The 26616-nt window shown below is 39.4% G+C and overlaps 2 protein-coding genes across 2 annotated transcripts; one reads left to right on the forward strand and one right to left on the reverse strand.

Moving 5' to 3' along the window:
• Positions 1-9677: 9677 nt before the first annotated feature.
• On the reverse strand, positions 9678-18406 carry CDCA2 (cell division cycle associated 2). Its single transcript, XM_088521491.1, is given in 12 exon segments — positions 9678-10529; positions 10931-11127; positions 11670-11868; positions 12015-12155; positions 13032-13081; positions 13433-13508; positions 13838-14073; positions 14356-14440; positions 14815-15053; positions 15985-16126; positions 16780-16910; positions 17600-18406. Coding segments are annotated over 12 exon segments (2874 nt in total). The 5' UTR covers positions 18126-18406.
• A 1153-nt stretch (positions 18407-19559) lies between these two features.
• Positions 19560-23964, forward strand: KCTD9 (potassium channel tetramerization domain containing 9). The gene is made up of 12 exons (XM_088521418.1): positions 19560-19619; positions 19703-19824; positions 20454-20497; positions 20672-20768; positions 20985-21043; positions 21345-21473; positions 22051-22118; positions 22219-22314; positions 22446-22595; positions 22952-23057; positions 23146-23279; positions 23701-23964. The coding sequence occupies exons 1-12, from the start codon at positions 19572-19574 to the stop codon at positions 23815-23817; spliced, it is 1170 nt and encodes a 389-aa protein (XP_088377544.1). The 5' UTR covers positions 19560-19571; the 3' UTR covers positions 23818-23964.
• The last annotated feature ends 2652 nt before the right edge of the window (positions 23965-26616 follow it).

Raw genomic sequence — 26616 nt, forward strand, 5'->3', positions numbered from 1 at the left:
TTTGCAAAGCAAGTGAAGAGACTGATCTCCTTAAAACAGATGGGAATATAAACAGACACACGCCCTAAATGGAACAAAATAGAAGAAAGAAAGCATTAATTTAAAAAACATAGTGTTTTGTGGCGCAAGAAGTACAAGCACCCCTTTCTAGCAGCTGCATGGCTGAGAATACAGCCCAGGAATGACAGCTGGTCTAACCACCACGCTGGATTGCTTTCCCAGAACCTGCCCACCAGCAAAAGCCCATGATCTCACTTCCATCTTCTGTTCTCCTCACTCTATAGAGATTCACGAGAGAACCCTAAAAGGTGTCTACAGTTTGTTTTAGAGGAGGCCCAAATTCCCCCATCTGACACAGCAGCTCCTGACAACAGCCAGCTTCCAACAGCGCAGCCAGCAAGCGGAGGACACCAGACACCTTTGTGCCAAGGCCCCCGAGGCGCTGCCCAGGGGATGCCCCGGGCATGCCTGGCACACCTATAACTGCTGGGCCAGACTGGAGTCCAAAGAGAGGTGGTCGCCTCCCTTCACTTAAACATCTCTTCTTTCTTCATAAAGGATCCCAGGCATTAAATTTCAGGCCTAGTGTTTTCAGGGATATACGGGTTATTTCCAAGCCGAGCTATTACTAGTGAATGCGGTGACATTAATATGAGTAAATGCAGGAAAAAGGATGAAATAAAACATATCCTATTGAAGGAAATGAGAGCTCCTTAAGAAAGAAAAACACACATAGGAAAGACGTGGGCATATCAGGATACAAATGGGACACCGGGGAGTGCCGGATTCCACAAGCATGATGTTATTGAAGTGTTTGATACCAGAGTAAGCACCTGCAGATATGAATTACATCCTTGTTCAAAACACTAACATTGGAGTACTGACATCTCAGGAAGTGCTTATGTTATATTTCAAATCCCACTGCCAACTGCATAAATATCAAATAAATCAATCATAGATATAAAAGACATTATCTTAAGGACTTTAAAAAGCTGAACAAGCCACCTCTTCTAAATGCAGTGCCACCCTTAAATCATGGGGGCTTTTTCTGTCAGTCACACCTGAACAGCAATAACACTAATGCTCCTCACCATCAGATATTAACTACTTCAGCTCTGTACGCACAGATAAAGTTGGTATAAAAATGGTTAAAAACACTAATACTTCCCTGGTTGTGTCACAGTATTCTGCAGCCTGGAAATACACTTTCCGCTGATGTCAAGAGGGTGGAGAACATCTCATTTTACACATGCAGAAACTGAGGCACAAAACTATGTAATGACTTCTCCGATATCAAAAGAGCTCTAGAACATCATAAACAAAAGCAGCTCGACACTAGGAATCCTTATAATGTTAGATCACATAGTCCTGATTTTCAGTGTATTTTGAGAAGCTATGTCTGTGCAGGACAGAAGACAAGTTAGAAATAAAATGTTTTTGTGATAGGACATTTTGTCAAATGCATGTCACGTAAAAAAAAAAAAAAAAAAAAAAAAAAAAAACAAGGCTTGTTAAAACAGTCAATCTCATTTTAAAGACATCCTGTGGTTTAACTGAAAGTGTTAACTTAAAGAAATCGGGGCTCAAGCTTCTTAAACTTCTGCTTAATAACTTAAAAAAATTAAAAATGTTCAAATACTGAAATATAAAAACATAAATAATACATGTAGTAAAAATAATTTTGACTTTAATAATCCTTTGCATTTTAATAACTTAAGGTGTTACTACTCTTAAGGAATTTTGGATCTTAAAAATCATCTAAGAGGTTCCCCATAAGTTCTTATTAGATTCATTTGTTATTTTTCTCGCTTGCTAGGGGAGTCTTAATTGCTATTGCTGCAAACACTGCTACCATCCATCTTAATCAAGCAGGGACTATTTGGCCATACCATTAAATCATCTGGCATAATCAGTTTTAAAAAGCTTGTTTTGTAGGGAAAAAATGACTGAGAAAGGAAGTAAAAGTTACTTTTTATTAACAGCAGCAGGGAGATTAAGTAACCATTGATTCTCCTCTGTATTCTCAGAGTCCAGAACTTTCAAGTAGAAGTGCTTTCTGGTATTCTGAGGCAGTAGGGAGGAATGCTGGAACGGAGGATTTATAAATTGGAAGCAATTTGTGAATTAAAGCAAAAGGGCCAGTGGTAAAATCTCAGTTCCATTGCTGGTAACAAAATTCTGAAGAACACAGGCTCTGCAAAACCAAGTTATTGGCAGTAGCAATGGTTGCAGGACTATCATCTTGCATAGCTTGTTAGGGGAAATTCTGGACCAGCCTCATAGCCGATTAAGCCATGGAGGTAACTGAGCTTCCTTTTTATAGAAGTACCCCAAATTAAAACAAACAAACAAGCAAAACCCTGACATGACTTGTCACTTGCTCTGGAGATGGCATAACTCTTGCCAACTAAATGTGCCATCTGCTTGCTTAGAGAAGAGGGAAGGCACTGGGAATTGTCAGTGTGACAAGCAGGTCCTGTTGTCAATTTTGCTACATTTATTCTATGGCAGAAATTAAGCATGTAATAACTGTTTGCATCACAGTCCTGGACATTAGGTCAAACTGCTGATCTTACATGGAGATTTGTTGTCCTTCCCTACTGGAATAGGGCAATATCAATTATATACCCTCACCTACAACACACTGTTCTGTATTTCTTTGTATTTCTGTTGATTTCAACATGCTTTAAATCTCTCCACCTACAATATTGTATTATCTACTATATACTGTTCATGTTACTGAATGAGTTCATAAGCTGAAACTAGCAATAACTTACACTGTGTAATTACTGTGTATTTAGTATGATTACATAATTTAAATACATTTTGGCAGAAATCTTTTACAATTCTGTGCCAATTTCCAGTCATCAATTTTAGTGCCAGTCCCTCAACAGCTGGACCAGCTTAATGGTCTTTTTTGTCACGAACAGTGGAAGTCTGCGTTTGCTTTAACTTCAAATAAAAAAATCACCTCCAAAACAAACACAAAAAAACTTTTAGAAAGAGTAGATCTCAAATAGGAGTAGAGAACACTTCTTTAAGGTTTGACTTCTCTTCAACTGCTTATGATTAGACAGTATCATAAAATTGAGTTGGCAAAAAACCAAGATCAATTAAGTTTTCACTCGTTTGTGTTTTTGTAAGCACTAAAGACAAAGGCTCCAGAGACAAACCCCTCTCTGGGGCAGCAGGACACCCTCCCGCACTGCCGCAGGCTGCTCCGTCCCACTTCAGCTCCGTGGTCCCTTCAAGCCACTCACCGAGCACGGACGTGTCCTGCCTTGCAGCACGTTTGTCCAGTGGGTTATTCTGGCAGTGTCTGGCTTTTAAATTTTGTTACTGTAGTATCTCTTTTCACTTTCAATGCTGTAGGATAATTGTGTGAACTAAAGATGAAGAATAATTCAAAACTTTTCTAATCCATCTTATACCTTGAATATGCTTTTCAGTCCTTATTTTTTCTGCAAAACAGAACATGGAGCTTTTTTGAATTACAGGCTTATCAGCTTTCAGACAACACTTCTAAAGAGTAAAAACACTATATTTTAAGAAGCCTGTTGACCTCCACTACTAAAGTTAATGAATATTTCTCACTGTTCTGAGATTTTCATTCGATAAAGGATCTCATATCAAGCGCTTCCATCTTTGATGTGGAACTATTCCTTAAATAGGAGGAAACACTCTACTGTTCCAGCTCAGCCAGCGTTCATGTGGCTGCCATCCCATAAATCCACCCAAATCCCTCCATCCTCTGGTCTTCTCAGAGGTTTCTCTCATTTTAATCCCCAAGCAAAAAATAAATGCAGTTTCCAAGGAAGGTTTCATAATTGTGATTTCATTAGCAGTGCATACATAAAACAAACACACCTTTATGCAGTGTTAATGTCAAAAATGAGACATTCCATTACCAGTGTTCAGCTCACAAGATACAGTAAGAGGAGGAAAAAATGTAATGACAAAAACAAAGAAGGTTCAAATTTCCTTAAAAAAGTCTAACCACCCCCCTTCCCTCTGTTCAGCTGCAATAAGGTGAAAGGCTAAATGTGGACAGAATGGTAATATGTAAGCGGTTTCTAAGCTTTCTGGTGGGAATACTTAACAACATAAATATGTTTCCCCTGGAGACCTCCTCCACCATTTGGTCCAATTTCTTACTCCAAGAACTGAACCAATTCATGATGTAATGCTCCAGGGAAAACATTCCTCTCGAAAAAGAGTATCTTCCTAGGGAGAAGTTTGAAGAAAACATCTTAATATTGTTTAAACAGCTTTTGGCACAGTCATACTAGTTGCACTGCATTCAATATCGAAAGCAGGCTAAAAATGTGGAAACGGAAAGTTTTAGGATTTAGTTTAAGACTTCTCCTTGACTACCACCCCGAGTCCCTAACCCTTACGGATCCTTAGCAGAATGAAAAAAAATAAAATAAAAAATTCAGAAGCAGAGGTTTTCTTTGCTAATAAGAGAGGAAAAAAATAAGATGTTGTGCATTTTGGTGCATCAGTATGAAAATTACATGGTTAATTCTGCCTACAGCCTTATTTTCTGTACCTCTCATGCAAAGATGCAACTCCAAGGTGCCTAACCCCCAGCCCTGGCTCTGAGCGCGGGTTGCTGAGGTTCTGCTCAGCAGTACGGCAGGCGCTGGGACTCCTGGCAGCGCTGCTTGCATTTGCCCAACTCCCGATGCCTTGGGGATGCAGAATTCTCTGGGCTACCGCTGCTTCCTTTCCCCTCTGGGATTGTCACATTGGGAATGAGCCTGGCAACTGGCGAAAACTGGTGCATTAAGTAACAGGGAGAAGTACTGGCAAGGCTGAAACAGGGTGGGAAACAGGGTGTGAGGGGCAGCGGGCACAGCGCTGCGGGGAGTCCGCAGCTCACAGAAGGCTTTGGCTGCCGAAGCTGCTGGGAGAAGGGAGCCGCGGCAGAGACGCGATAGACAAATATTTAAGAGTGACTTAGAAAGGCTCATGCTCCGTGGGATATATTATGTAATACTTAGCATAAACGTACATTACTTACTACTTCTACAAACATCACGAAGCTTTCTTTGCATAACATAGATACTTAGGCTTTTCTTTTCTTGAGGAGAAAGTAATTAAGCATCATTACTATTTGTATCCATACACTTACTTTTTCTCCAGCAATTTTGCATAGATGAGAGTACTTAAAATGACAAAAATCATAGTTCAAACTTGAGTTCCCTTGCAACCCTATTTTTTAAAATTAATAAATATTATTTACTCCTAAAACTTTGCATTACTGACCTTCTGAACATGGAACTAAGCACGTCGGTTTATCCAAACATTTGTTTGACATATGCAGATTATTTATGATAGTGAAGCACAACTTCAGCAGTGTCTTCAGTATAACTCAGTTGATTTGATGGATGGCAGAATTAAATCCTTGTTTTTCACCCTGATGCTACAGTGCAAGTAAATGAAAAGCAAAGTGAGCAAATACATGGAAAAACAAAAAGAGCAAGAAACACCTGATTAGCAGAACAGCACAAGACCATACACAGACCATGCAGAAAATAAAAGCTCAAATATTCAATTCCTAGTTTGGAGTTTAGTTTACTACACCAATATGGCTTTCCAGGAATAATTACAATTTGTTTTTACAACTTCTCTCCAGATTTTCAGCTACCTCACTTGTAATCTTTTACCATTTCATCATAATGATTAGAAAAATATGAGGTTCATTTATCTGCTTCACAGCTTTAAGAGTTTTATATTTTAATTGTTCAAAGCAATTTTTGCATGGAGGCTGTGATTGTCAGAAATAAAGGATTTGTTTGGGGGGCTAAAGGCACAATACCCCTTTTATAGTTTTAGAACTTTGTTGTTACCCTATTCAGAGGCCCGTGGGCATAGGTGTCTAAATCAGAAATTCTTAACAATACGGTTGTTCAGGACATGCTACATGTTCCATTGCAGGCACCTAGTTACAGTGCAAGGTCTTCACCGAATTGATTGGCAATACCAAGAAACAGCAGCAAGCCTGCACCATAAAGAAGGGCTTTAAACAACACTGGTGGAGGTGGAAGCCAGGCGCTAGCAGGCTGCTGTCGAAAGGTTTTTCTCCTAGTTTGCTGGGTCTTACGTTCATAGAATTTTCAGGGTCGTGGTAGGCCCAGAACTTTTAAAGCCTTGAGTCACAGCTATTTATCACCCAGCAGGGAGCTACATAAAATGTATTTTCCTTCAGAGCGACTGTTCTCATAAGAAAAACTCATTCGAAAAAGAGAAAAAAGGAGACAATTAACAATATTTTTTTAAACCTACAATATATCCTTACTAACAGGATTCTTAAAACTAAATACTATGAACTGCAAAAAATTAATGCCACCTGCAAGCTGTAAATATATGTATTATTTAATTTTTTTTCCCCAAGTATTTTCTTTGGCTGTTATATTCAGCTGAACAAGGCCTAAAAATTGTCAAACTAAATTCTTGTTTAAGAGTGGAGCTCTAACTACTGCCAGTTTGAGTGAAACACACATCCAGGTTTAGGGAATATGTTTTGTTTGTTTTGGCTGCAGTGCAGGGTAGAACATTTTCCATCCCATCCGAATGCAGTCAAAAAGGTTTTGAAATATTGCACAATAAAAGCCATTCATTATATCTGTCTCCTCTCCCTTCCAAAAACAGAAATGGCTGACCAGTTCCAAATCTGTGCAGGGGGCAGGAAGATGGGAGTCAAAGGGTCATTGGAAATAACCCAAGACTAACACCAGGTTTTTCAGGTTTGAGTTAGGGAATATGTTCCATGCCCTCATTCCCAGTGCACACAGGTTTTTCTTCCTCCCCCTCTAAAGCTTGGTTAAAGTAGTTAACTGCTCTGTTATGCACAATTTACAAGACTTAATTACAAAACTAATATATTAACCTTCTTGTCTCCATGTGATAGGCACATTTTTCCAGGGGGACACAAGAAAATTCAGACTTTACCTTACGTCAAGCTAGAACATTTTGATTTGTACTGTTTATCTCCTAATTTTAAAAATGTCCAATTTGAAGGAATGCTCTACTGCATTTAACAGGTTGTTTTAAACAGTTGTTATTTCTATTGCTTACCTTCCTGTTAGCAGCTTGAAAAAAAAAAAAAAAAAAATTTCTTTCACTGACCACTCCTGTTCCCATGTTTAAGCTATACTTGACACGATTTAACTTTTTTTTTTGTTCAGTTCCTCATACATAATCTAACAGTGCTCTTCTGTTTACTTGTGTGTAGATCAGTTCATCACTAATATTATTCCAGTTTTACATGAACTGTAAAAGTGCTAAAGGATTCAGAGGCATGAGGAAAAACGCACAGGACTTTTTAGCATGATTATCAAGACTAGATAAACATTAGAGAAGTTGATAATACTCTTTGGTATTCTAGCATCTCTTCTATTGTCTGAATACTCAGCAGCAAGTAGAGAAAAACAACCTGAAGATTAGACACCTGTTTAATTAACATTGGCTATTTTAAAGTATGGCTTATCAGTAATATAGAAAAGGGCACATACTATTCTCACTATTTTTTTCCTGCTTAGAATGACTGTCTTGTTGAGCCTTCAGTGATGGAGATTCCAGTTTCCCAAGGCAATGTATTCCAATGCTCAAGTGTCTCTACTGCTGGCAGTTTTAAAATGCCTATCAGAAACATTTTTCTCTCATTTAAGCATATTATTTCTTGCTCCATTTGGAATGGAAATAGAGAACAGATTATTAACCATGTCCCCCTAACAGCCTTCTACGTAATTCAAGACTTGTCTCAAATCTTATCTCCAGATTAAACCTAATTACTTCAACCTTCTTCTATCTCTGTAGGCTACAACCTCATCCACATTATGTCCTGCAAATTGTTGTCCACCAACCCTTTCGCCTACTAACCCTTTTAAACCAAGTTACGATATGAGGCGATTCCAGCTTTGTTCTTCTTTGCTTGGGCCTCGCTCTTATTTCTGATTTTGCTTAAACTTCACATCTCAAGTGCACTTAACCCATCCACTCTTGAAACCTCTGAGGAAGAATTCTCTTCCTTTGCTGCTGTATTTGGTGCATTACGCCTGCAACCTCAAAAAGAAAAAGAACATTCTGGGCAACTAAGCCTCCTAGTATCATATATGCTAGCTTACTTTCTTTTCTTCCAGAACATTCCTTTTGTTGACCTGAATATTTAATCTGCTACACAGTATTTGAGGCCCAAAAATCTCAGGTTTCACTCACCGATAAATTTAATATAACAGCTAAGCCCTCAGATCTCAGCTGCAGTTGTAGATCTCTATTTTGTTTAAAAGAATGCTATACAATTTTCATATAGAAATTCATACCCAGAATATAATGCGTTAGCATTTTACCTTTCTAGTATAGACTAATGCTTAGAAGAATGGCTCAATTACTGTTAAAATCTAGTTTTAATTATTTTGTTAGAAGTATCAGCTATTATTAGTTTTAAATTCAAGTAGCTTTAAATTTTATCCTTAGCTGGTATATTTTCAAGGAAGCCGGACCCCATGATGTAGTTTTCCAAATTATCCAGGTTGGCCCATAAAACTCATGCCCGAATGCCCTCTGCTGGTGAGCCAACATACTGCTACCACAAGGTTTAACCCGAGTAACTGCTGCCCAATCTGAAGTTTTCACTGTGACACAAAAGCAAAACTCAACATAAAATCAAAACAACTATTTAGGTAACTTCAGGAATGTTTCTAAAGAAGCACAGATGAACAGCATTTAATTAGTGAATTTTCTTTCAAGTTCATTTAGGATTTCTTGTCCTGGGAAAAACTGATGATATCTGTAAAGAGAAGTAAAACATGCAAAAAAGTGAAAATGTCCTCTTTCTTTTAAGCTTTATAAAAAGCAGCTAAATACAGAAAGTATTTTATTCTACATCAATACTGGTAAAAACAAGGTCACAGCAGAGATCATTTTCAACATAAAGCTCTTTGCTGAAAGCTAGCACGGGTATTTCACTAGGACTGAAGCAGATGATGCCAAATGTTTAAGTTGATCATCTATAGTCATTATTTTGATTACAGTTTTGAAATTGGAGAAGTAAAAATGTAGGACGCCAGGTCACCTACGAAGTATTATGCCCTATATTTAATACATATGCATTGAAAATTTAAACATACATCATACAATAAAGTTATATACAATAAATACTTAGAAGCTTTTTTTCAAATGAGTAAGCATAGTTTAGTAAGCCCGATATAAAATTTAGCCCTTCTTTATATGAACTCTACCCCAGCCAGTGCCCATAAGGTTAAAGTTTTATTTATTGCTAATTTTTTGCTCTGAAAAACAGTACCACAGTATGGAAACACAGAAGGTGAAGATGCAGATTAGAATAAAGAGGTGATAACAAAATTCAGTTCACCATGAGAGAGAGTTTTATCCTCTTGACTATCTGTCAACACTATCTACTAAATAAGTTCTCTAGGCCAAGCTAAGCCTTCCTCACAGTTCTGATTTGCAAGCATTTTAGAGTTGTCAAGACAAAAAAAGGCAGTGTAAAGTTATTAAGAAAATTAATAAGGAAATAGCCTTTATGTAATGGCTTAAGTGTAACAAACATGTAACTTAGGTTAGAAAATATCTATGTTACAATACTGACCAGTTCTTTAAAAAAAAAAAAAAAAAAGAAAAAAAATAAAACAGAGGTAGATGAAGATTTGCTAAGTGTCAGACTAATTTTCAAGAGATATTTCTACTTCATCATAAGGTTTTCGGTTACTTCTATCCTTCTTGTTTCCCAAATCTGCTATGCTTCTTTTCTGGAGTTGAGCCTCATTTCTTGTTTCTTGAGGTGTGAATATTCTCAAGCTTCTCCTCCTCTGCCTTTTGCAAGAACCATCAGCAAGATGCACAGAATTATTGTTTTCCTTTCCTTGTGCTGAAAATTCAGTGAGGTTTTCTTCTCTACCGTGAACATTCTCAGATACTTTAAGAACAGATAGGGTTGCTCTTCTCCTAATTTTGCAGCAGGAAGCTAACAGTTGAGGCCTCATTTGGATCTCATCAGGTGCCTGAATCCACGCAAGTCCTTCAGTTTCTGCATCTTTATGTAATCGCATGCTGCGTCTCACCCTCCTTTTCCCATCACTAGCATTACTCATTCTAAAAGACTCTTCTAAGGAATCATTTTTTAGGTGAGCAGCAGACAGGACTTCTTCCACATTAAAAGAAGAAATTGAAAAATTGTTTCCACTTGCTCCAAAATCTAGGTTTTTAATATAAGAAGTACAGACAGGACTATTTCTTTCTTTTCTTGGTGGTTTACCTCTTGAACAGTCTTTTGGTGAACACTCCATTCTTTGGGCATCCTTATGTACACCAGTGTCCTGAAGTTCCAGGAATTCTAGTCTTGTTAGTGGCTCTGCCTTGTTTAGAAAGTTTCCTTGTAATTTCTTGTTTTCTGTCAAGGAATTGTTTTTTTCTTCTTTTTCTTCTTCTATACATGCAGACTCTTGACCTTGCTCAGGTGTATCAAATATACACTTTGCTTCAGGCACAACTGTATTTGAAAACTGGAGAGAAGAAAAAAAAAAAGATTTTTTTTCTAATTGCAGGTGAAAGATAATCGTTTAAAATAGTTGATAACTGGACTGCTACTACTGCTGCTACTACTTGTTTTCCTCCGTCCAGTCCTTCTCCTCCCCTCACTGACAGCCCCGTCCCCGCAAAAAAAAAAAAAAAAAAAAATCACCACAGAATTCTGTATGTTAGAAGAAACCTGCTCCACAACAGTGGGGCTGTTAGATTATGTTGATCTATTTTGAGGTCATATATTCCAAGGCCTTTCCTGACAGCCAGCTTCAGAATTTAACTATTACTGTTCTTTCTCCCCCCAGAATATTACTTTGATTAATCTAACAAACTACAATTCAGGCTTATTTTCTAACAACGTATCCTTAAACAAATCAGTTACCTGGTAATCAAAGCTTGAAGCAGACTTTGAATCACCTGCAGCCTCAAACAGCGCGTCTTGGGAGCTGCTGGCTTCCACAGTGTCCAGCTCCTTAGAGCTTGGGCATGTATGAATTATATCAATATTTTTCCCTTTCATTCTTTCAACCACTTTTTTCTGTTGAACATCCTCATAAGTATTGCTAGATTTGAAATCATCTGAAAATCATTTGAATTAGAATAAACTCAAGATTACTTGACTCTACTTGCAAACATACAAAAACATTTTTTAAGTATCATACCAAAAACTTTACAGCATTTTACTCACATAAAAGTAATTTTCAAAAACAATCATTTCAGATAACTAGCATTAACAAAACCTACCTGAAGAGATACTGCACGTTAATCACCTATCCAGGCCCAACATATCAGTTTTTAGGCTCTGATATTTTCTTTTTTTTTAGTCACAATCACAGTCAAATTTAGTCTAGCTGTCAGCTTTACACGGGAGCTCCACAAGAGCTTCTCCATTTTGAAATTATGACATGTTAGATCCTTTGGTCTCTGCTATTACTATTCATCCCTCCATCTTTGTACTCCAGAAGCTATTAAATGTCAAACAAACAAACGAAACAAACACAGGGGCCTCTACCTACACACAGTACATGATAACTATCAATAGTTTTATATTTAGCAGAGTGAAATAAACAAATAAAAGTAACGGAAGTACTAAGACAAAACAGAACTAAGCAACCCATTACCTGGAAAAACTACATTTGTCTTGTGATTGTCTTGCATTTGTTTTGGTGTGTTTGGAGATGAGGCAGAAGAGAAGACTTCTGGAATTTCAGGGATTGGGCTCAGGAGAGGTTTCTTGGAAGCCATTTCTCTCTCCCCATACAAAGATTTTTTTACCTTTTTCTTTCTTCTTCTTTTTCCATAGCTTGTACGTTTTACTCTCTGAAGAAATTGGGAAGATTGAATAGAGTACCATGTAGTTACAATGTTCCTTTGCAATATTTAACACCCTATTAAAGTAATTTTAGAAGATACTTGGATAGAGAAATGAAGAGAGTATTTACAAATTGCAGTGGGCTGCCACTTACTGGTGCCTTCTCAGCATCAGATATAGTTCTGCTCTTTTGTCTTTGAAATTTGCTCTTTCTTGGATTTTTAGCACTGCTAGTATTCTTAGCACTTGTTGCTTTTGAGATGCTAGAATCTGTCTCTTCAGAGATGGTGCCATACTGTTAAGGAACAAATATTTTAGATTGCTTGCATATGTGTGCACACTCACATACATACACACACATACGCCCTTGCTTTATAAAAATATAGAATACAGTCAAAGAGCCACAAGAATCACATTGCAGTTAATCTCAAAGCCAGAAGTTAAGACTTACGATCTCTACATACACAGTATAATACAGGTCTATTTGTAAACAACTGTATTCTAATGAGAAAACAGTAAATATTCATCTTGCTATTTCTTTCAGAGAAGATGGGTTGCTTTTTTTGGTACTCCCTCTTCCCCCTGCCGCAATAGTTCTAGAACACATCACTACACCAAGTTAAAACAAACCAAACACAAACAAACAAAAAACACTTATAGAAATTGCGTTCTGAATCTACGAAATCTACGTTCTGAATACCTGTATCTCAAGGGAAAAAAAAAAAAAGAAAGAAAAAAGACGACATAAAAAAATATTTCTATTCTTAATTTTGTGTTACTATAATTTTTTCAGATTTCCATAAGTGAATCTCAATGTCATTCACTTTTATGAATGAAAGGTCATGAATAAGTGTGCTCTAAATTATATGGTAGATATTTGGGAGAGTTCCTGGAAAATTCAATAGAAATAGCAACTTTACATATTAGCTTTCAACCAAAGTGTTTTTGTTTTGTTGTTGTTGTTGCTTTTTTTTTTTCTCCAATTGGAAAACCACTTTGGGTCAAATGTAACTTTTCCTTAAGACTGTTAGTTACACCCATGGAATATATTTCTATACATCTGCCTCTACCCTATCCAAAGATGTTAAGGAATTCTGATAAATACTAAGAGATATAAAAACACTGAATTCTGTTTTAAGAAATGAAATTAAACATAATTAAAGAAACATACCTTCCTTTTAGTACAGGACCGAATTACTCTCTTAGAAGATCTGTCAGTTTCTGATAATAAAACAAAAACAGTGGTCTGTTAAGAAAAAAGCATTCCACCAACATGCAAGCAGCAAGTCAAATTAGACCAGCCATTGCCACAGAAAAATACTGAAAGTTCAAATAACATGTATTTAAACTATACAGTGAACAAACAATGCAGGTACAGCAAAGAACTATATGAGAATGCAAGAATATTTAAATGTTAGCATTAAGATTTAATGCATCCCATACATATACACACACAGATAGATGCATAGATAGATATATATATTTAAGATCTGTGGCATCTCTCAGTTTTCAGATCCAGAACGATGCATGGCTCAAAGACAAAATTAAGGACAGAATATGATTCAGTGTTACCTTCCTTATTTTCAGCAGATAAAAAGCCTTCGGGAGCAACATAATCCTCCATTAACTCCTGAAGAGGCTCAGTGCCCTGTAAGACAAACAATACAAGTTAAAGTTCAGTTTACTACCAATATACTATTATCTGAAATATACTAAAAAAAAACACTATAAGATTTTGGAGCAGCCAAATTATGTGTTTTGTCTTAAAGGATGGTGCAACTTCTTTCCTGCAAGTGGACATAAGCTAAGGGAAGAACTTCAATATACTAGCAGTTTTAAACCCAGCTTTACAAGCAGAATGCTATTCAAGATTGATACAGCAAAGGCAAAAACAAGAGTTCTTAACATGTCATTTTAAAAGCATCAAGCAGTCTGTATTTAATATTTTGGCAATTTCTTGCCAAACTGTTTTTATACCTTAAGCAAACTTTCATCGCTGCAGTCAAAGTTTGGCTGGGATAATGGTTCTTCAGTCAGACTTGACCCTGTAAATGGACTGTTGCTTTGCGATCCTGGATGACGGACTGGTGTTGCTCCTTTGTGCAATGGAGTGCTCGCAGGCAAAGTTCTGTCAAATATTTCTGGACTTAAATCTTCTCCAAAAGTAACTCTTTTCTTCTTTCGCTTTTCTGAGCCATGTTGTTCAGTTTTCTCTATTTTAAGAGCATATATTGACTGCTTAGTGAACTTAAAATACACCTTTCAATTCACAGGCCTCCTCAGGGGTCTTAGCAAGGCCCAACTAAACATCAAAATACAGCCCTTATCTCCCTTTGTAACCTTATCTTCTGCATCACAGCATAAGATATCATGCAAGAGCTAAGCATGAAGGAGCTATGGGGTCCATATGCACATCGTTCTTCAGACATTGTAAGGAGCAAAGCCCTGTGAATCTATGAAATACAGCGTCTATCCACAGAAAAACAGAATCTGACCTGCTTGAAGTAATTCACAGATGTTGGTGGCACTGCAGACTTCGAGAGATTCACCACTTCTTCTGCCAACAGGATTGTCTAATACCTATCAGATTGAAGTGAAAATTCTATTGACTGTTATACACGTTAAACAACCATCTATTCAATGGTATTTAAATATCAGCGTTGTTTAAATCAAAAGTGAAGTTCTTTTAAGTAACGTTTGATAATCGCTCCAATCATTTAACAAGCCTATTTGTTTTCTGAAAAACATAATACAACAACATACACCAATAACTGCTAATCTTAAAAGCATTCATGTTACAAGAAAACAGCAGACAGAACTTGATGTTATCCTTCTGAAGCATGATTTTATCAACAGTCAATAGCTTTCGCCATGACTCAACTTTGAGCAGTCCAGCAATGACCGAGGAAGCACATCACTAGTATTAGTATCTACGTTCAAGTCTGCCAACCAACCTTCACGCTGCCATCCATTACTTGCTTTACTGGTGTTCTTTTCAATACAGATCGAATACGGGACCCGCTCTGTGTACGTTCCTGCGATAAAACATTTCCTCTCTGCAGCGGTGTGACAGGCACCTTGGTTTCATCATATGTTTGTAAGCTCAGTTCTTCTGCAAAACTAACTTTCTTTCTGGTTAGATCTGATGTAGCATTATTTCTGTCTTCTTTAGTGACATAGTCAGGACTGAAATCTTCAGAACAAGCACACAGGTATGAAAATTAGACTGAAGTAGAATTCAGAAAAATTTAGTTCTAGCAACATAAATTATAAATATACATCTCGGTTGATAGACTGTGTGCATCAACATCCCGCAGTATTTCACTCTAAAATTACAAAATTCATTCTTCTCAAAATTTCTGTTGCTACTGTTCCTCTCCTTCATATTTTGGAAATGTATACAATGTGCAAAGGTAAAAAGGGAGTATTACAAATCTTTATGCACAATCTCTTCACATATTTCACCCGTGTTAGCCATGAAAAAAACTGTACTGCGCAACTACACTTTCCCTAATTGTCTAGCTAACAAAATTAAGGGAATCATAAAGCCATTATTTGCAGCCTGTGTTTTGGGGGGCTCGTTTTTTGTATCAGAATTGGAAAAGGGCTTGCATACTGAAGAACTTGCCCCATCTTCACCCCAAACTCTCTAATAAAAACTCTTCTAAAAAAACTACTTTCTATCTCTGAGAACTGTCCTTCACTAAAACACCCATCTAATGCTGTACTGTACTCAAAGAAGAGCCATGAATTCCATTTTAAACTGGGAGATGAGTTTTCTCCACAGCACCACTTGAACACGTCCTAATTTACAGTACCTATTTTGTTCTTGCTATCGCTTACCCAGTCAGCCTTTAGGCCAAAGTTTCATCAAGTTTCTACTACATTACAAATCATGGAGAAGAAAGATACTCTGTTTTTAGTTTAGTTTCTGATAAGAGCATAACAAAAATTACAATAGTGATGAATCCTCTTCCCATAGCTTGTTTCTAAGATATCTTTATTTAGAACAGCCACCAAAAACGCAACAGAATTTTGTTACTAACAAATGTGGTTTCACTTTTCTGCACTAAAGGAAGAATTAATGATCAAGATAAACTTTTCAGAAAAACAAAACAACTTACAATAGTTTGCTTCCTGGAAAGCATCAGTCACCTGTGACGGGCCAATCTCCCCTTCATCCTCTTGCACTGATTTAAAAGACGTTTGAAAAGCACATATTTTGTCCTTGAACGATCCAGCATTTTGATAGTTAAAAGGACTAGTCTGTGAAAACAAAACTAAGCCTCATGAAACTTTTTGACAAGATGAGTATGTATATTTTACCATAACAAGACAAGAAAGCAATCTTGTCTTTAATCTGGCTGCTGTTTCAGTTGCATTGTAAAAATATAGTAAAAAAAAAAAAAAAAAAAAAAAAAAAAAAAAACAGGACTAGGATCAAGAAGTCTATAAGTTTTACTGCCATTTCATAATACATCTCTCTAGATCCTATCTGGAATTTGTTTTCTAACCATTTACATTAGTCAGAATTAAAAACAAGTTTAATTTAAAAATAAGTCATTTATACTAGTATTTACTCCACTTTGAACTATCAACACTTCAATCATACATAAATGAAGTATGACGAATGCAAGGAAGTAAAGTTTACATTAAAAAATACATATACATGAATATGTTGGACATGAAGAAAATACTCCAGACTGTAATCAAACAAAATCTATCACAGCCACTATTTTAAAGTAAGGTGCCTAAGAGAATCCAACAAAAATAAGGCCAAGGTTATTTCTTCTGTTGTCTTTCTTGGACTTATCTTCTCGCCCTGTCAGTATGTATTATATTTGTATATACATTTGAAGAATTACATACTGTTTCCAAGGGAATAACTGACACACTAGATATCTGCAAAAGATTCTCACCTGTGCAGAGAGTTCTTTCTGCCTACTCGCTCTCTGTTGGGCGAGGTACCGAATAAGTGAGTTGTTTTCTGGGGACCCTCGAACGCCGATTGTTGATCTTCGTCTAAACTTGGACAAACTTGGAGACTTCTCTGAAATTGGCACAGGAGGAGGGGGAGGGAAAAATACTATGAAAATGTACATGTTGAAATATCTGTAGCTTTAAATGGTAGGAAAAAAAAAGTTTTTTTTAATTAATTATTTTTTTTAGAGAAGGGTTTACACTGTTTCTGGAAACATCCAGATCGAGCTGTTCAGTTCAGGAAACCTTCCTTCTCTATACTATTTTTTCAACAAAGTCCTTAAAAATAGATTCTAGAATTTTGTTTCACTTTTATAAAAGTAAGAAATTAGATCTTTACTTTTCACTACAGACAGGAAATCAGAACATTCTTTTTCTATCCACATACCAAAATAGCACAGTACAGAAAACAAGTTGACAGTTGAACTAAATTTCAGGTGGGGAGCTCTGCCTTTCCATGTTTCAGATGCTCATCAAGAAGCTGTCAATAACATTTACAGAATGTATCTTATTACTTCATTGAGAAACACACTGGCACCAAATTGGATAGAAAAAAAAAAAAGTTTAAATGGAGAATTAAAGCAACCTTACATCAATGTTATAACCTTAGATATTTTGAACTCCACTGGACACAGCCCTGAACTTTATTTTATCATGACCTTATTTTGAAGCTGATTCCATACTGAGAAGCTGCTGGACCAGATGGCCTCCAGGGCTCCCTCCCAGAAGCACAGCCTTCATTATTCAGCCCAGCCTTACCTACAGATTGTTTAGTAAATGATTCTGGAGTAATCCCAAATTCAGCAATTGTTACAGTTGCAAAATCAACAGGCTTTCTTTTCAGTTGCTCTGATTTTCCACAATCAGATTTTTCTTCTGCTTTATCTCTATTAGGTACCAAGGACCTTTCATTCCCCAAAGACACGGGTCTACTTTTTGAAAAATTGTCCTTATTGCTCAAAGGCAAGATAGATTCACCAAACGTATCTCTATTTAGCGTGTCAAAAAAGCATTCTGTGAGCTGAGAGTTAACAATATCCTTGCAGTTGTGGTACGATTCTTTTTCCAGGTCTTTAGTGTATTTCAGCGTGGGTCTTTGGAATGGCACTTGATTCCTGTCACTAAAATTCTCCTTCTCAGATGCCACTGTGATTTTGGATTCAGTCACTTTGCAAGTCTCCTGGTCTCGATCGGGGAAACAGGCCTCTTCTTTTTCTTCCATACTTCTACTCTTATTTTCTTTAACGCCCAGAATAGCATTTATATGTTTACATTGCCTGGGCATTGTTAACAAAGTACTCTAAGACAGCAGAGATACTTAATCAGTCTCTGTCCTCCTGCAATCACTGCTCCCTGCCAAAAAGAAAATGAGATTAAGCAGACACTTGGTATGAGTGATCCTTTGCAAGCTTTGACCAACCCTAGTAATTCCCTGGAGTAATTTTCTAGAGCAAAGGGGGTAGCAGTGCAAATAAAAAAGGGAAAAAGCATTATCTCTAGAAGTCTACACTGAAAGGACACCTAAGGCTGGAGCTAAACAGAGAAATGAACTCTAGGGTAGACCTATAAAAGAGTGTTACACAATAAGAAAACACAGGCTGCGTAAATCTAAATCTTACATTAACATATGTTAAACAATCTCTTTTGTGGTGATTACTTTGCTCTAAGAACTGTTACAGCAAGTACCAGCACGTTGAGATTAACTTTGTAAAGTTTAAGCAGTAGGATTTTGCATTCAGTTCTCAAGATTAAAAGCTAAGCATGCAGGGTTCAAGAAAGTCAAACTTTAGTTTCATAAAAATGTTTTCGCTGTATCTTGCCATAGACAAACCAAAGCCATTATATAACACGTGTATAATTTTTCTGTTTGCTTTGTTTTCTTTTCGAAGTGAACACCAGAAGCCGATGCCGGTACCCAGGAGCACGGGCCGCTGCTTCTCAAGCGAGGAGGGGATCCAGCACCCAGCTAAGACGCAGCCCCTGGCCGCGCAGCCCCCAGGCCCTCCGCTCCCGTGGGGCGGCCCTGCCGCAGCCCGCAGCCCCTCACGCCGCCCGCCCGCTCCTGCCCCCGCGGCGCCCCCCGCTCCCGCACGAGCCCTCGCCGCTGCTCCCCGTCCCCGTGCGCTCCCCGGCACCAGCCCGTCCCCGTGCGCCCCCCGGCACCAGCCCGGCCCCGCTTCGCCCCGCCGCACCACATCGCCCGCTCACCAGCGTCGCGCCCGCCTCCCACATTCAAAGCCGGCCGCACCACTGCGGATCCCTCCGCGCCGCTTCCCCACTCTCGCCTCCCTCTCGGCTGCCGGCACGACCGGAGCTGCAGAAGGAAGGGGCGGCTCAGGGGGGCGGCCCCCTCCCGCTGCTCGGCCCCTCGCGCCGCCAGGGCCCCCGGCGCGGAGGGACTCTTTACCGGCCTGCGCGGCGGACGCCGCCCGAGCCGGCCCCGCGCGCGGTGATGCGGCCGTTAGTAACGGTCGTTTGGTGACGGCCGTTTGAACCACCGCCGCGCACGTGACAGCGCCCACCAATCAGCTCCGCTTCCAGCCGCATGCAAATTGCACGAGGCTTCGCTGCTGCTCTGATTGGCTGGGAGCCGCGCTGCTCCCGCCCCCTCCCGCCGCGCGTCCCCGCCCGCGCGTCGCCCCGGCGGGGCGGGCCCTGCGGCGGCCGCGATTGGCCGCGGGCGCCGTCGCTCCGCGGCGCGGCCTGCCGGGAGCGGCGCCGCCGCCGCAGCATGAGGCGGGTCACGCTCTTCGTGAACGGCAGCCCCCGGAACGGGAAGGTGAGGGGCGCCGCGGAGCCCCGCGCGGGGCTGGGGGCCCCGCTGCTCCTGCGGGGCCCCTGCTCGAGCCGTTTCCCCCGCAGGTCGTGGCTGTGTACGGGACTCTGTCCGACCTGCTCTCCGTGGCGAGCAGCAAGCTGGGGATCAAAGCGACCAGCGTCTACAACGGGAAGGGCGGCCTCATTGACGATATCGCCCTGATCAGGTAGGGCTGCCCGGGGAGGGCTCGGGCATCGATATCCTGCCGGTGCCCTGGCCCTCATCGGGGACCAGCGCTTTCCCGCAAGGCACCGCGTCCTTCCCCAGCGACGTGCAGAGGCCCCGTTTGCCTCGGGGTAATTCAGGCTGCATTTTGTGCCTTTAACACGCCCTGTGCTGGGCCGCAGCACGACGCTGTTTACCAGGCACATCCCCCTGCTCTGGTCCTGCACAAGTGGTTCTTACTCTTGCTAAACCGAGGGGTAGCAGTAGAGGAGGCTTCAGAATAGGCAGAGAAACTGTAGCATTGCATTAACTTCTTAAAAAAAACCCTAGAGTGTGTGTGGGGGAAACAACTATTGCATAAAACTCAACACGCTAAGTAAAAGAAGCGATTCCTACCAGGTTTGTACAGGTGTGTATCAGTAACGTCCCTCTTGAAGCTGATGGCATTAAGCTGTGCTGGAACCTGCACAATTAAGATAAAAATCAAATACTGAACTCCTAAATAATGTCAACCTATTATTAATAACCTGATAAGGTAATTAGGAGGGGAGTCATACTGTCACTTACATAAAGGAACAAAAAAGTATAGTTAATGACTTTTAACTATCTTGTCATCCCCTTCCCTTACAGAGATGATGATGTTTTGTTTGTCTGCGAAGGGGAACCGTTCATTGGTAAGTGTGTGTCATTCTTGAATGTAATTTTGCTCAATGGAAAGAGTTTTGTTTTTAATTTTGTTTTCATGTAAATCTAAAGCTTCCTTTTCAGATACTTTTCAAAAAAGACTTTTACCGTAGGGAGGATTCAAATGTCTCCTTCTAATAGTTACTGTGTTCTTGCTTGTGTAGATCCTCAGGCTGATGCGCGGTCTCATGAAGAACTAACAGGATCCCACACAGACTGGCTAACACTCAACGTTGGAGGCCGATACTTCACCACTACACGGTAACAGCCCACCTAGGTTGGCTTTATTCTGAAGGACTTCAGTAAAGTAACTTGTCTAAATCAGCCTCCTGTTGTGGATGTTGGAATGCGTGTTGGGTACCAACCATCATTACCTGCAAGCGGCCAGGGGGAGGGAATACACTCTAACCAGCTAGTGGGTCTCTTGAGCAAAACGTTCTATTTGAAAAGGAAAATTGAGCTGCCTTTATTTTCTAGGAGCACTTTGGTGAATAAGGAACCTGACAGTATGTTGGCCCATATGTTTAAGGATAAAGGTTAGTATACTGAAATAAACTTTATCTTTTAACCTAGGAGTTAGCAAAAGGCACTATCAAGGTAAAACTGTGATAATGTGTGTTTTAGTTTTATAGAGTAGGAGAGAGATATTCAAAGTGTGTTTTTGTTTGTTCTCCCCCTGCTGTTACTCTCCTTCCTTTTCTCTTAACAAAATGCCCTTTAACATGAAATGTTTGTCATTTTAACCCAGGACCGTATAGTAGTCACAGTTTGAAACTGAAGCAAATGCTCTTCTATTAACACATCAAATTTAATTATACATATACTTTGTGGAAACAGATGCTTGGGGAAATAAGCAAGATCATAGAGGAGCATTCCTAATTGACCGCAGTCCAGAGTATTTTGAGCCAATCCTGAACTATTTGCGTCATGGACAGCTCATCGTAAATGATGGCATTAATTTGCTAGGTAGGTATTACCTGTATGACTCCTAAATTGTTATGCTGCACAAGTCAAGTTTGCCTCTAGATAAACATGATGAAACCAGTGGGACTTGTATATGTTCACCTAAAGATTTGGTGCACTTGGTCCTCAGTTCAATTCCATATTTGGTTTAATGAAGATATACTGGTTAAACCTATTTATCTTGAGAGCTTTAAAAATTCTCCATATTTCATCACTGTGTGGCTGTCATTCTGGCATTGGAAATATCCTTTCTGAGTTACTATTTCCCTTTAGCTAAAAGCAAGCTAACCTTACCCAATTACATCTGATATATGTGGTTGACGGTTTTATTAGTGTATGCATTTCTTAGAGACTCCTTAAACCTCAGCAAAGGATCTTTTCATCTTTGAGTGTAACTAAAACATACAGTTAAAAGAGTAGGTGAAAATCGTTGAATTGATGCCCTTGCAAGGATGGAATAACCTGAAGTTTCTGGCATGCTCTTGGCGGGACTGTACACTGTCTCTTCCAGTAAGGAAGAATGCTTGTTTTATTCAAATTCATCTCGTTATGAATAACGAGTGCTGCTTCCTTTTGTTAGGTGTTTTGGAAGAAGCCAGATTTTTTGGTATCGATTCATTGATTGAACATCTAGAAATAGCTATTAAGGTAACATTTTTTTTTGAATGTGACTGTCCATGTCCTGTTCTTCCAGGCAATGCATGTTTTAATTCTGTCCGTACTAGTTTTTAAACAACTCTCTCAACAGAATTCGCAGCCAGCTGAGGATCATTCTCCCATATCGCGCAAGGAGTTTGTCCGGTTCCTGCTGGCGACCCCAACCAAGTCTGAGCTGCGATGTCAGGTGCGAAAACGCACTTTGTTTTGAGCTATAGTACTGGGGTCGGATGGTGATACACCCTGCCAGCATCGTGTGACCAACAAACCCCGTGAAATTCAAGCCGTGTGTGTGCTTTTTTTGTTGTTTGTTTTTAGGGCCTCAATTTTAGTGGAGCAGATCTTTCCCGCCTGGATCTTCGATACATAAACTTCAAGATGGCAAACCTAAGCCGCTGCAACCTAGCCCACGCCAACCTGTGCTGCGCCAATCTGGAAAGAGCTGACCTCTCTGGATCGGTGCTCGATGTGAGAAATGGGTCTTGGGCTGGCCTGCCTTTACTGAAGGGAATAGGAATTGGAACAAATAGATAAGCGTAAAACATTTGTAGTTCTTCCGTTTTCTTCACTTGTTCTAGTCTGATCAATTCAAAAGCTTTTTTGGGAAAAAAAAATAGAAATGAAAGCTTAAAAAAGCACTGGGAAAGAACTACTTACCAAGATGGAGAAGCAATAGTATAGCAAGTAGTTGCACTGTCTCCAAGACTGTTCTGTGCTTTAGTAGGATTCACTGCATGAAAAGAAATGAAGACTATAATCTGATCTTTGGTATTGTGAATCTTTACATTTTTCTAAGCGTCGGTGGTACATCTGTCTCTTACCAGTGTGCAAACCTCCAGGGGGTAAAGATGCTGTGTTCCAATGCAGAAGGAGCATCTCTAAAAGGGTGCAATTTTGAAGATCCATCAGGCCTTAAAGCTAATTTGGAAGGTAAGGAGTCTTTGTCTATTCACTACTGTGTGGAAACTGAAAAATGCCTGTTTTTAAATAACACAGATTCACTCTTTGTGTATTTTAGGGGCTAACCTGAAAGGTGTTGACATGGAAGGCAGTCAAATGACAGGAATCAATCTAAGAGTTGCAACGCTGAAAAATGCAAAACTAAAAAACTGTAATCTCAGAGGTGCAACTTTGGCAGGAACTGATTTAGAAGTGAGTAATGGGAGAATCTTACCTGACTGCTAGCATGTCACAGCACAACAATCTGGCTTGTTTTGCAAGCTATTTACATGGCAGTTCTTCCTCAAGTGTTAAAGAAGCATTCAGAGTAATAACTGTTGATTAGGAAGAGGCAAATTCCTTTTTTTTCAGCATGCAGTAGTAACTCCTGTACGGTAATTTGTTATAAAAAATGTTCAGTTTAATAACTTAAAAATAAGTCCAGCTGGTACTGTCTAAAGCAGTTCCTGTCTTGTGAGAAATAACTAAAACTCTGAAGTAAAGGGATGGAGCTCAAGAGGTTGAAATTTATGGTAGTGTACATGGCTTCTATCTAAGTGTACTTAAGGTAAAATTTTGAATTAAGTTCTGAGTATACTCCAACTAATATATATTTTTTTCTTTTACCCTTTAGAATTGTGATCTGTCGGGTTGTGACCTCCAAGAAGCTAATTTGAGGGGATCTAATGTAAAAGGAGCTATCTTTGAAGAGATGCTGACACCTCTGCACATGTCTCAGAGCGTCAGATAGGGAAGAACTTGCTCTAGAGGAAGCAATCAAAACACATACTGAGACTCTTTTCACCTGCTCTCCTTATTAAGTTAGAAGCAATGTTTATTAGAAACTTAAATTTGCATTAGTGCCTAAGTAAACTCTTCTCTGATCACTTTTGGGGGAGGGAGCTTTATTTAAGAGAGAAATAGATACTGTTTCTATGTGAATAGAGTGAGGAAGTGGGCTGGTTTTAGAACCGGAATGTGTGGCTTTTAGGTTTTTTTCAATAGATTCATTATTTAGCATTGCCTCACTTTGGAATGCATTTTAATTTATAAAGCACAATATATGCAATTCTATTTATTAAATCTGTAGCTGCAATATGAATAGAAAACGTTATTCATGTATAGTAGCAAAAACATTGAGGTTTACAGTTAGGTGAGTTTATCTACAGTAAGTTTCTTCATTCATGCACAGTGTGTTAAATGACAGATGTGGTTGTCCACAGGACACTTTCAGGTACTCTCTTCCTCTGGGGTGAAACTGTAGTTAACTGTAGTCATGGGTAATGTATTGGCTTGTAATAGTTCACCTTTAGGTATAGAACTGCTCTCTATCACATTCTGAAATACACAGTGGAAGACCCTTCTGCTGAAGAGATTACATTTGAAAAAAAAGAAACTTCACATACACAGCAGATTTAGTTATAACTAAAACAACCCTGTCCAAAAATTGGATGTCTTATTTAAATCCTTTCCAAATTAGTGTGGATTTGCATTATTACAGCTGGGGAGAAAAACGCTCTTGCTTCCCAGTATCTTATCCAACTGCAGAATGTTGCTTTTGCTCTTGCAGAGCAGGGCCCGGAGCCCCTCCAGCCGCGGCTCCGGCTCCGCGTGCTCCGTGTGCTCCGCGTGCTCCGCAGCTCCGGCTCCGTGCGCAGGAGGCGGCTCGCGCGGCGCCTTCACCGAGCGCTTCCAGCGCCGCCCAGCTCACAAAGCGGTGCATTTCTACACAATCCAACAGCACAGGAAGAAACTATACCAAAAACCGTTTATCAAGGTCTCTTACCTCGCTTATCAAAATACCCCAACGTTGGAACTAACCTTGAGTCTAGGAAATGCAGCTGTTACTGGAAGTTAAGAACAAATGGATCCTAGAACTTGCAGACTGTGACACTGTTGGCAGTGGTGTGAATTTCCTCAGCTGCTGCAGGGGGCTGCCTTTTACTTGTTGCAGGGTGAACTGACTGCCCTCTGAACAGGAGTCGTGTTGTCTCAATAGTAACTATGAAAATGCTGCTTTGCTGTTTATCTAGAAACATTAGTTAGGAACAAACAATATACGATTTCTGTGGGGGAATTGCCGGATTCTCCCTTATTTTCAAGTTGGGTTGACTCAGGCATAACACATGAACTTCTGGGGCTCAAAATCCCATAGCCATGTGATTCAGAATTGTGGTTTTTTGTTGTTGTTTCCAGATTCCCAGGCCTCTTGATCTGGCTGTAGGACAAGTGGTAAGATACAGCTGTATGTTCAACGGAAATGCATCAACTCTTTGGAGTCCTTCCTTCCACACCATCACTTCCATTAAGAGTGGTGTATAAGTTGTAGAGGGAGAAGATTCCCAGGGCTAGAGAAATAAATGAATTATTTTTCTTTATCATATTTTGTAGCTGGCAGAAGTAAAATATTGTATGGAAAAAAATCTATTTTCATAATCACTATGTATAAAATATATTTGAACTTTCACTGAAGCACTATGTTTTGAATAATCACAGCATGTGACATTGTTCATTCACATACAAATATAAGGTACCTCTTTTGCTATGACAAAGCTGTATGGATAGCCCAAAGTGGCCTATTCAGAAATTGCAGGTTCCTGCATAATTTAAACTGCATTAATAAAAGTGTAAAATATAAACATGTTTGTGCTCTTAATTTAAAAAGAAAAATGTATTCGACTTTTAGTGGAAGTGCAAGAAAATAGAAGAGAAGGGCAACTTTGATGGCTGGTGCTTTTCTTTGTGTGTAAACGTAAGGTATTTCATAGTTGAAGCTGGTACTTGCCTTTCCTGAGTCCCTGGCTGCTGCCTTCGCCTGTATTTGTAGGAATCGGTGCTTTCTTCAAAGGGCTTCTTGCTGTACCCGCAGCTCTGTCCATGCTTGATCACTCATTTTATGAAAAGACTTGAGTTTTAGGAGTCTTCACTTCTGCGTGGGCAACGTGCACATGGGCAGAAAGCAAAAGAACCATTTTGGCCTCCCAACTAAAAGCTTAATTGTCAGCTACAGGGTTCTTGACTCTGTTTTACTGCCCTCAGTAAGGAAGTGTGAGAGCTGCTAAGGGCTGCAGCTTAATGTGCTGGGTTAATAAGAGGTGCAACTACTGGGCTCAGCAGGACCACGTCCTTCAGGATGAACAAAATCTTCTGTTTACTTTTAAATAACCTTAATTTTTGGCAAGCTGATCATGAAGGAAGTAGCTTTAAAACGTTATCATAGGAAAATCTCCCTTCTAAAGCCTACTCTGCACTAACATTTCTGCAACGGAAACAAACCATTTTCACAGCTTGATCAGTTTTGTCACCTGAGGTTAAATGTTGTCTAGTCCTGCTGTGATGATGCATTAGAGCAGGAAGAGTAACTTTTTGCTGGAGTCACTTAATCCTCCTTAAAATATTTACTTATTCTTTAATCTATTAATTTGAAAGAAGTCACGGGGGGGACCCCACCAGGAAAGGTGATGTTAAAGGACTACTAAATGCAATACATTCATGTATTATCATATATTATGTAATGATACATTCAATTGTACATAAAATGGTGCACAGC

This window comes from Tinamus guttatus, unplaced genomic scaffold (assembly GCF_059628265.1).
Source record: "Tinamus guttatus ecotype Peru unplaced genomic scaffold, ASM5962826v1 Tinamus_guttatus_pri_ptg000123l, whole genome shotgun sequence".
In the NCBI taxonomy this organism is placed as follows: domain Eukaryota; kingdom Metazoa; phylum Chordata; class Aves; order Tinamiformes; family Tinamidae; genus Tinamus; species Tinamus guttatus.

Bases quoted from the DNA above. Each gene is read 5' to 3' on its own strand.
- KCTD9 (XM_088521418.1), top strand. From the start codon at position 19,572: ATGAGGCGGGTCACGCTCTTCGTGAACGGCAGCCCCCGGAACGGGAAG. The intron at 21,044-21,344 runs GTTAGTATACTG...TTGTGGAAACAG, and splicing joins CCATATGTTTAAGGATAAAG to ATGCTTGGGGAAATAAGCAA. The intron at 23,058-23,145 runs GTAAGGAGTCTT...TGTGTATTTTAG, and splicing joins CCTTAAAGCTAATTTGGAAG to GGGCTAACCTGAAAGGTGTT.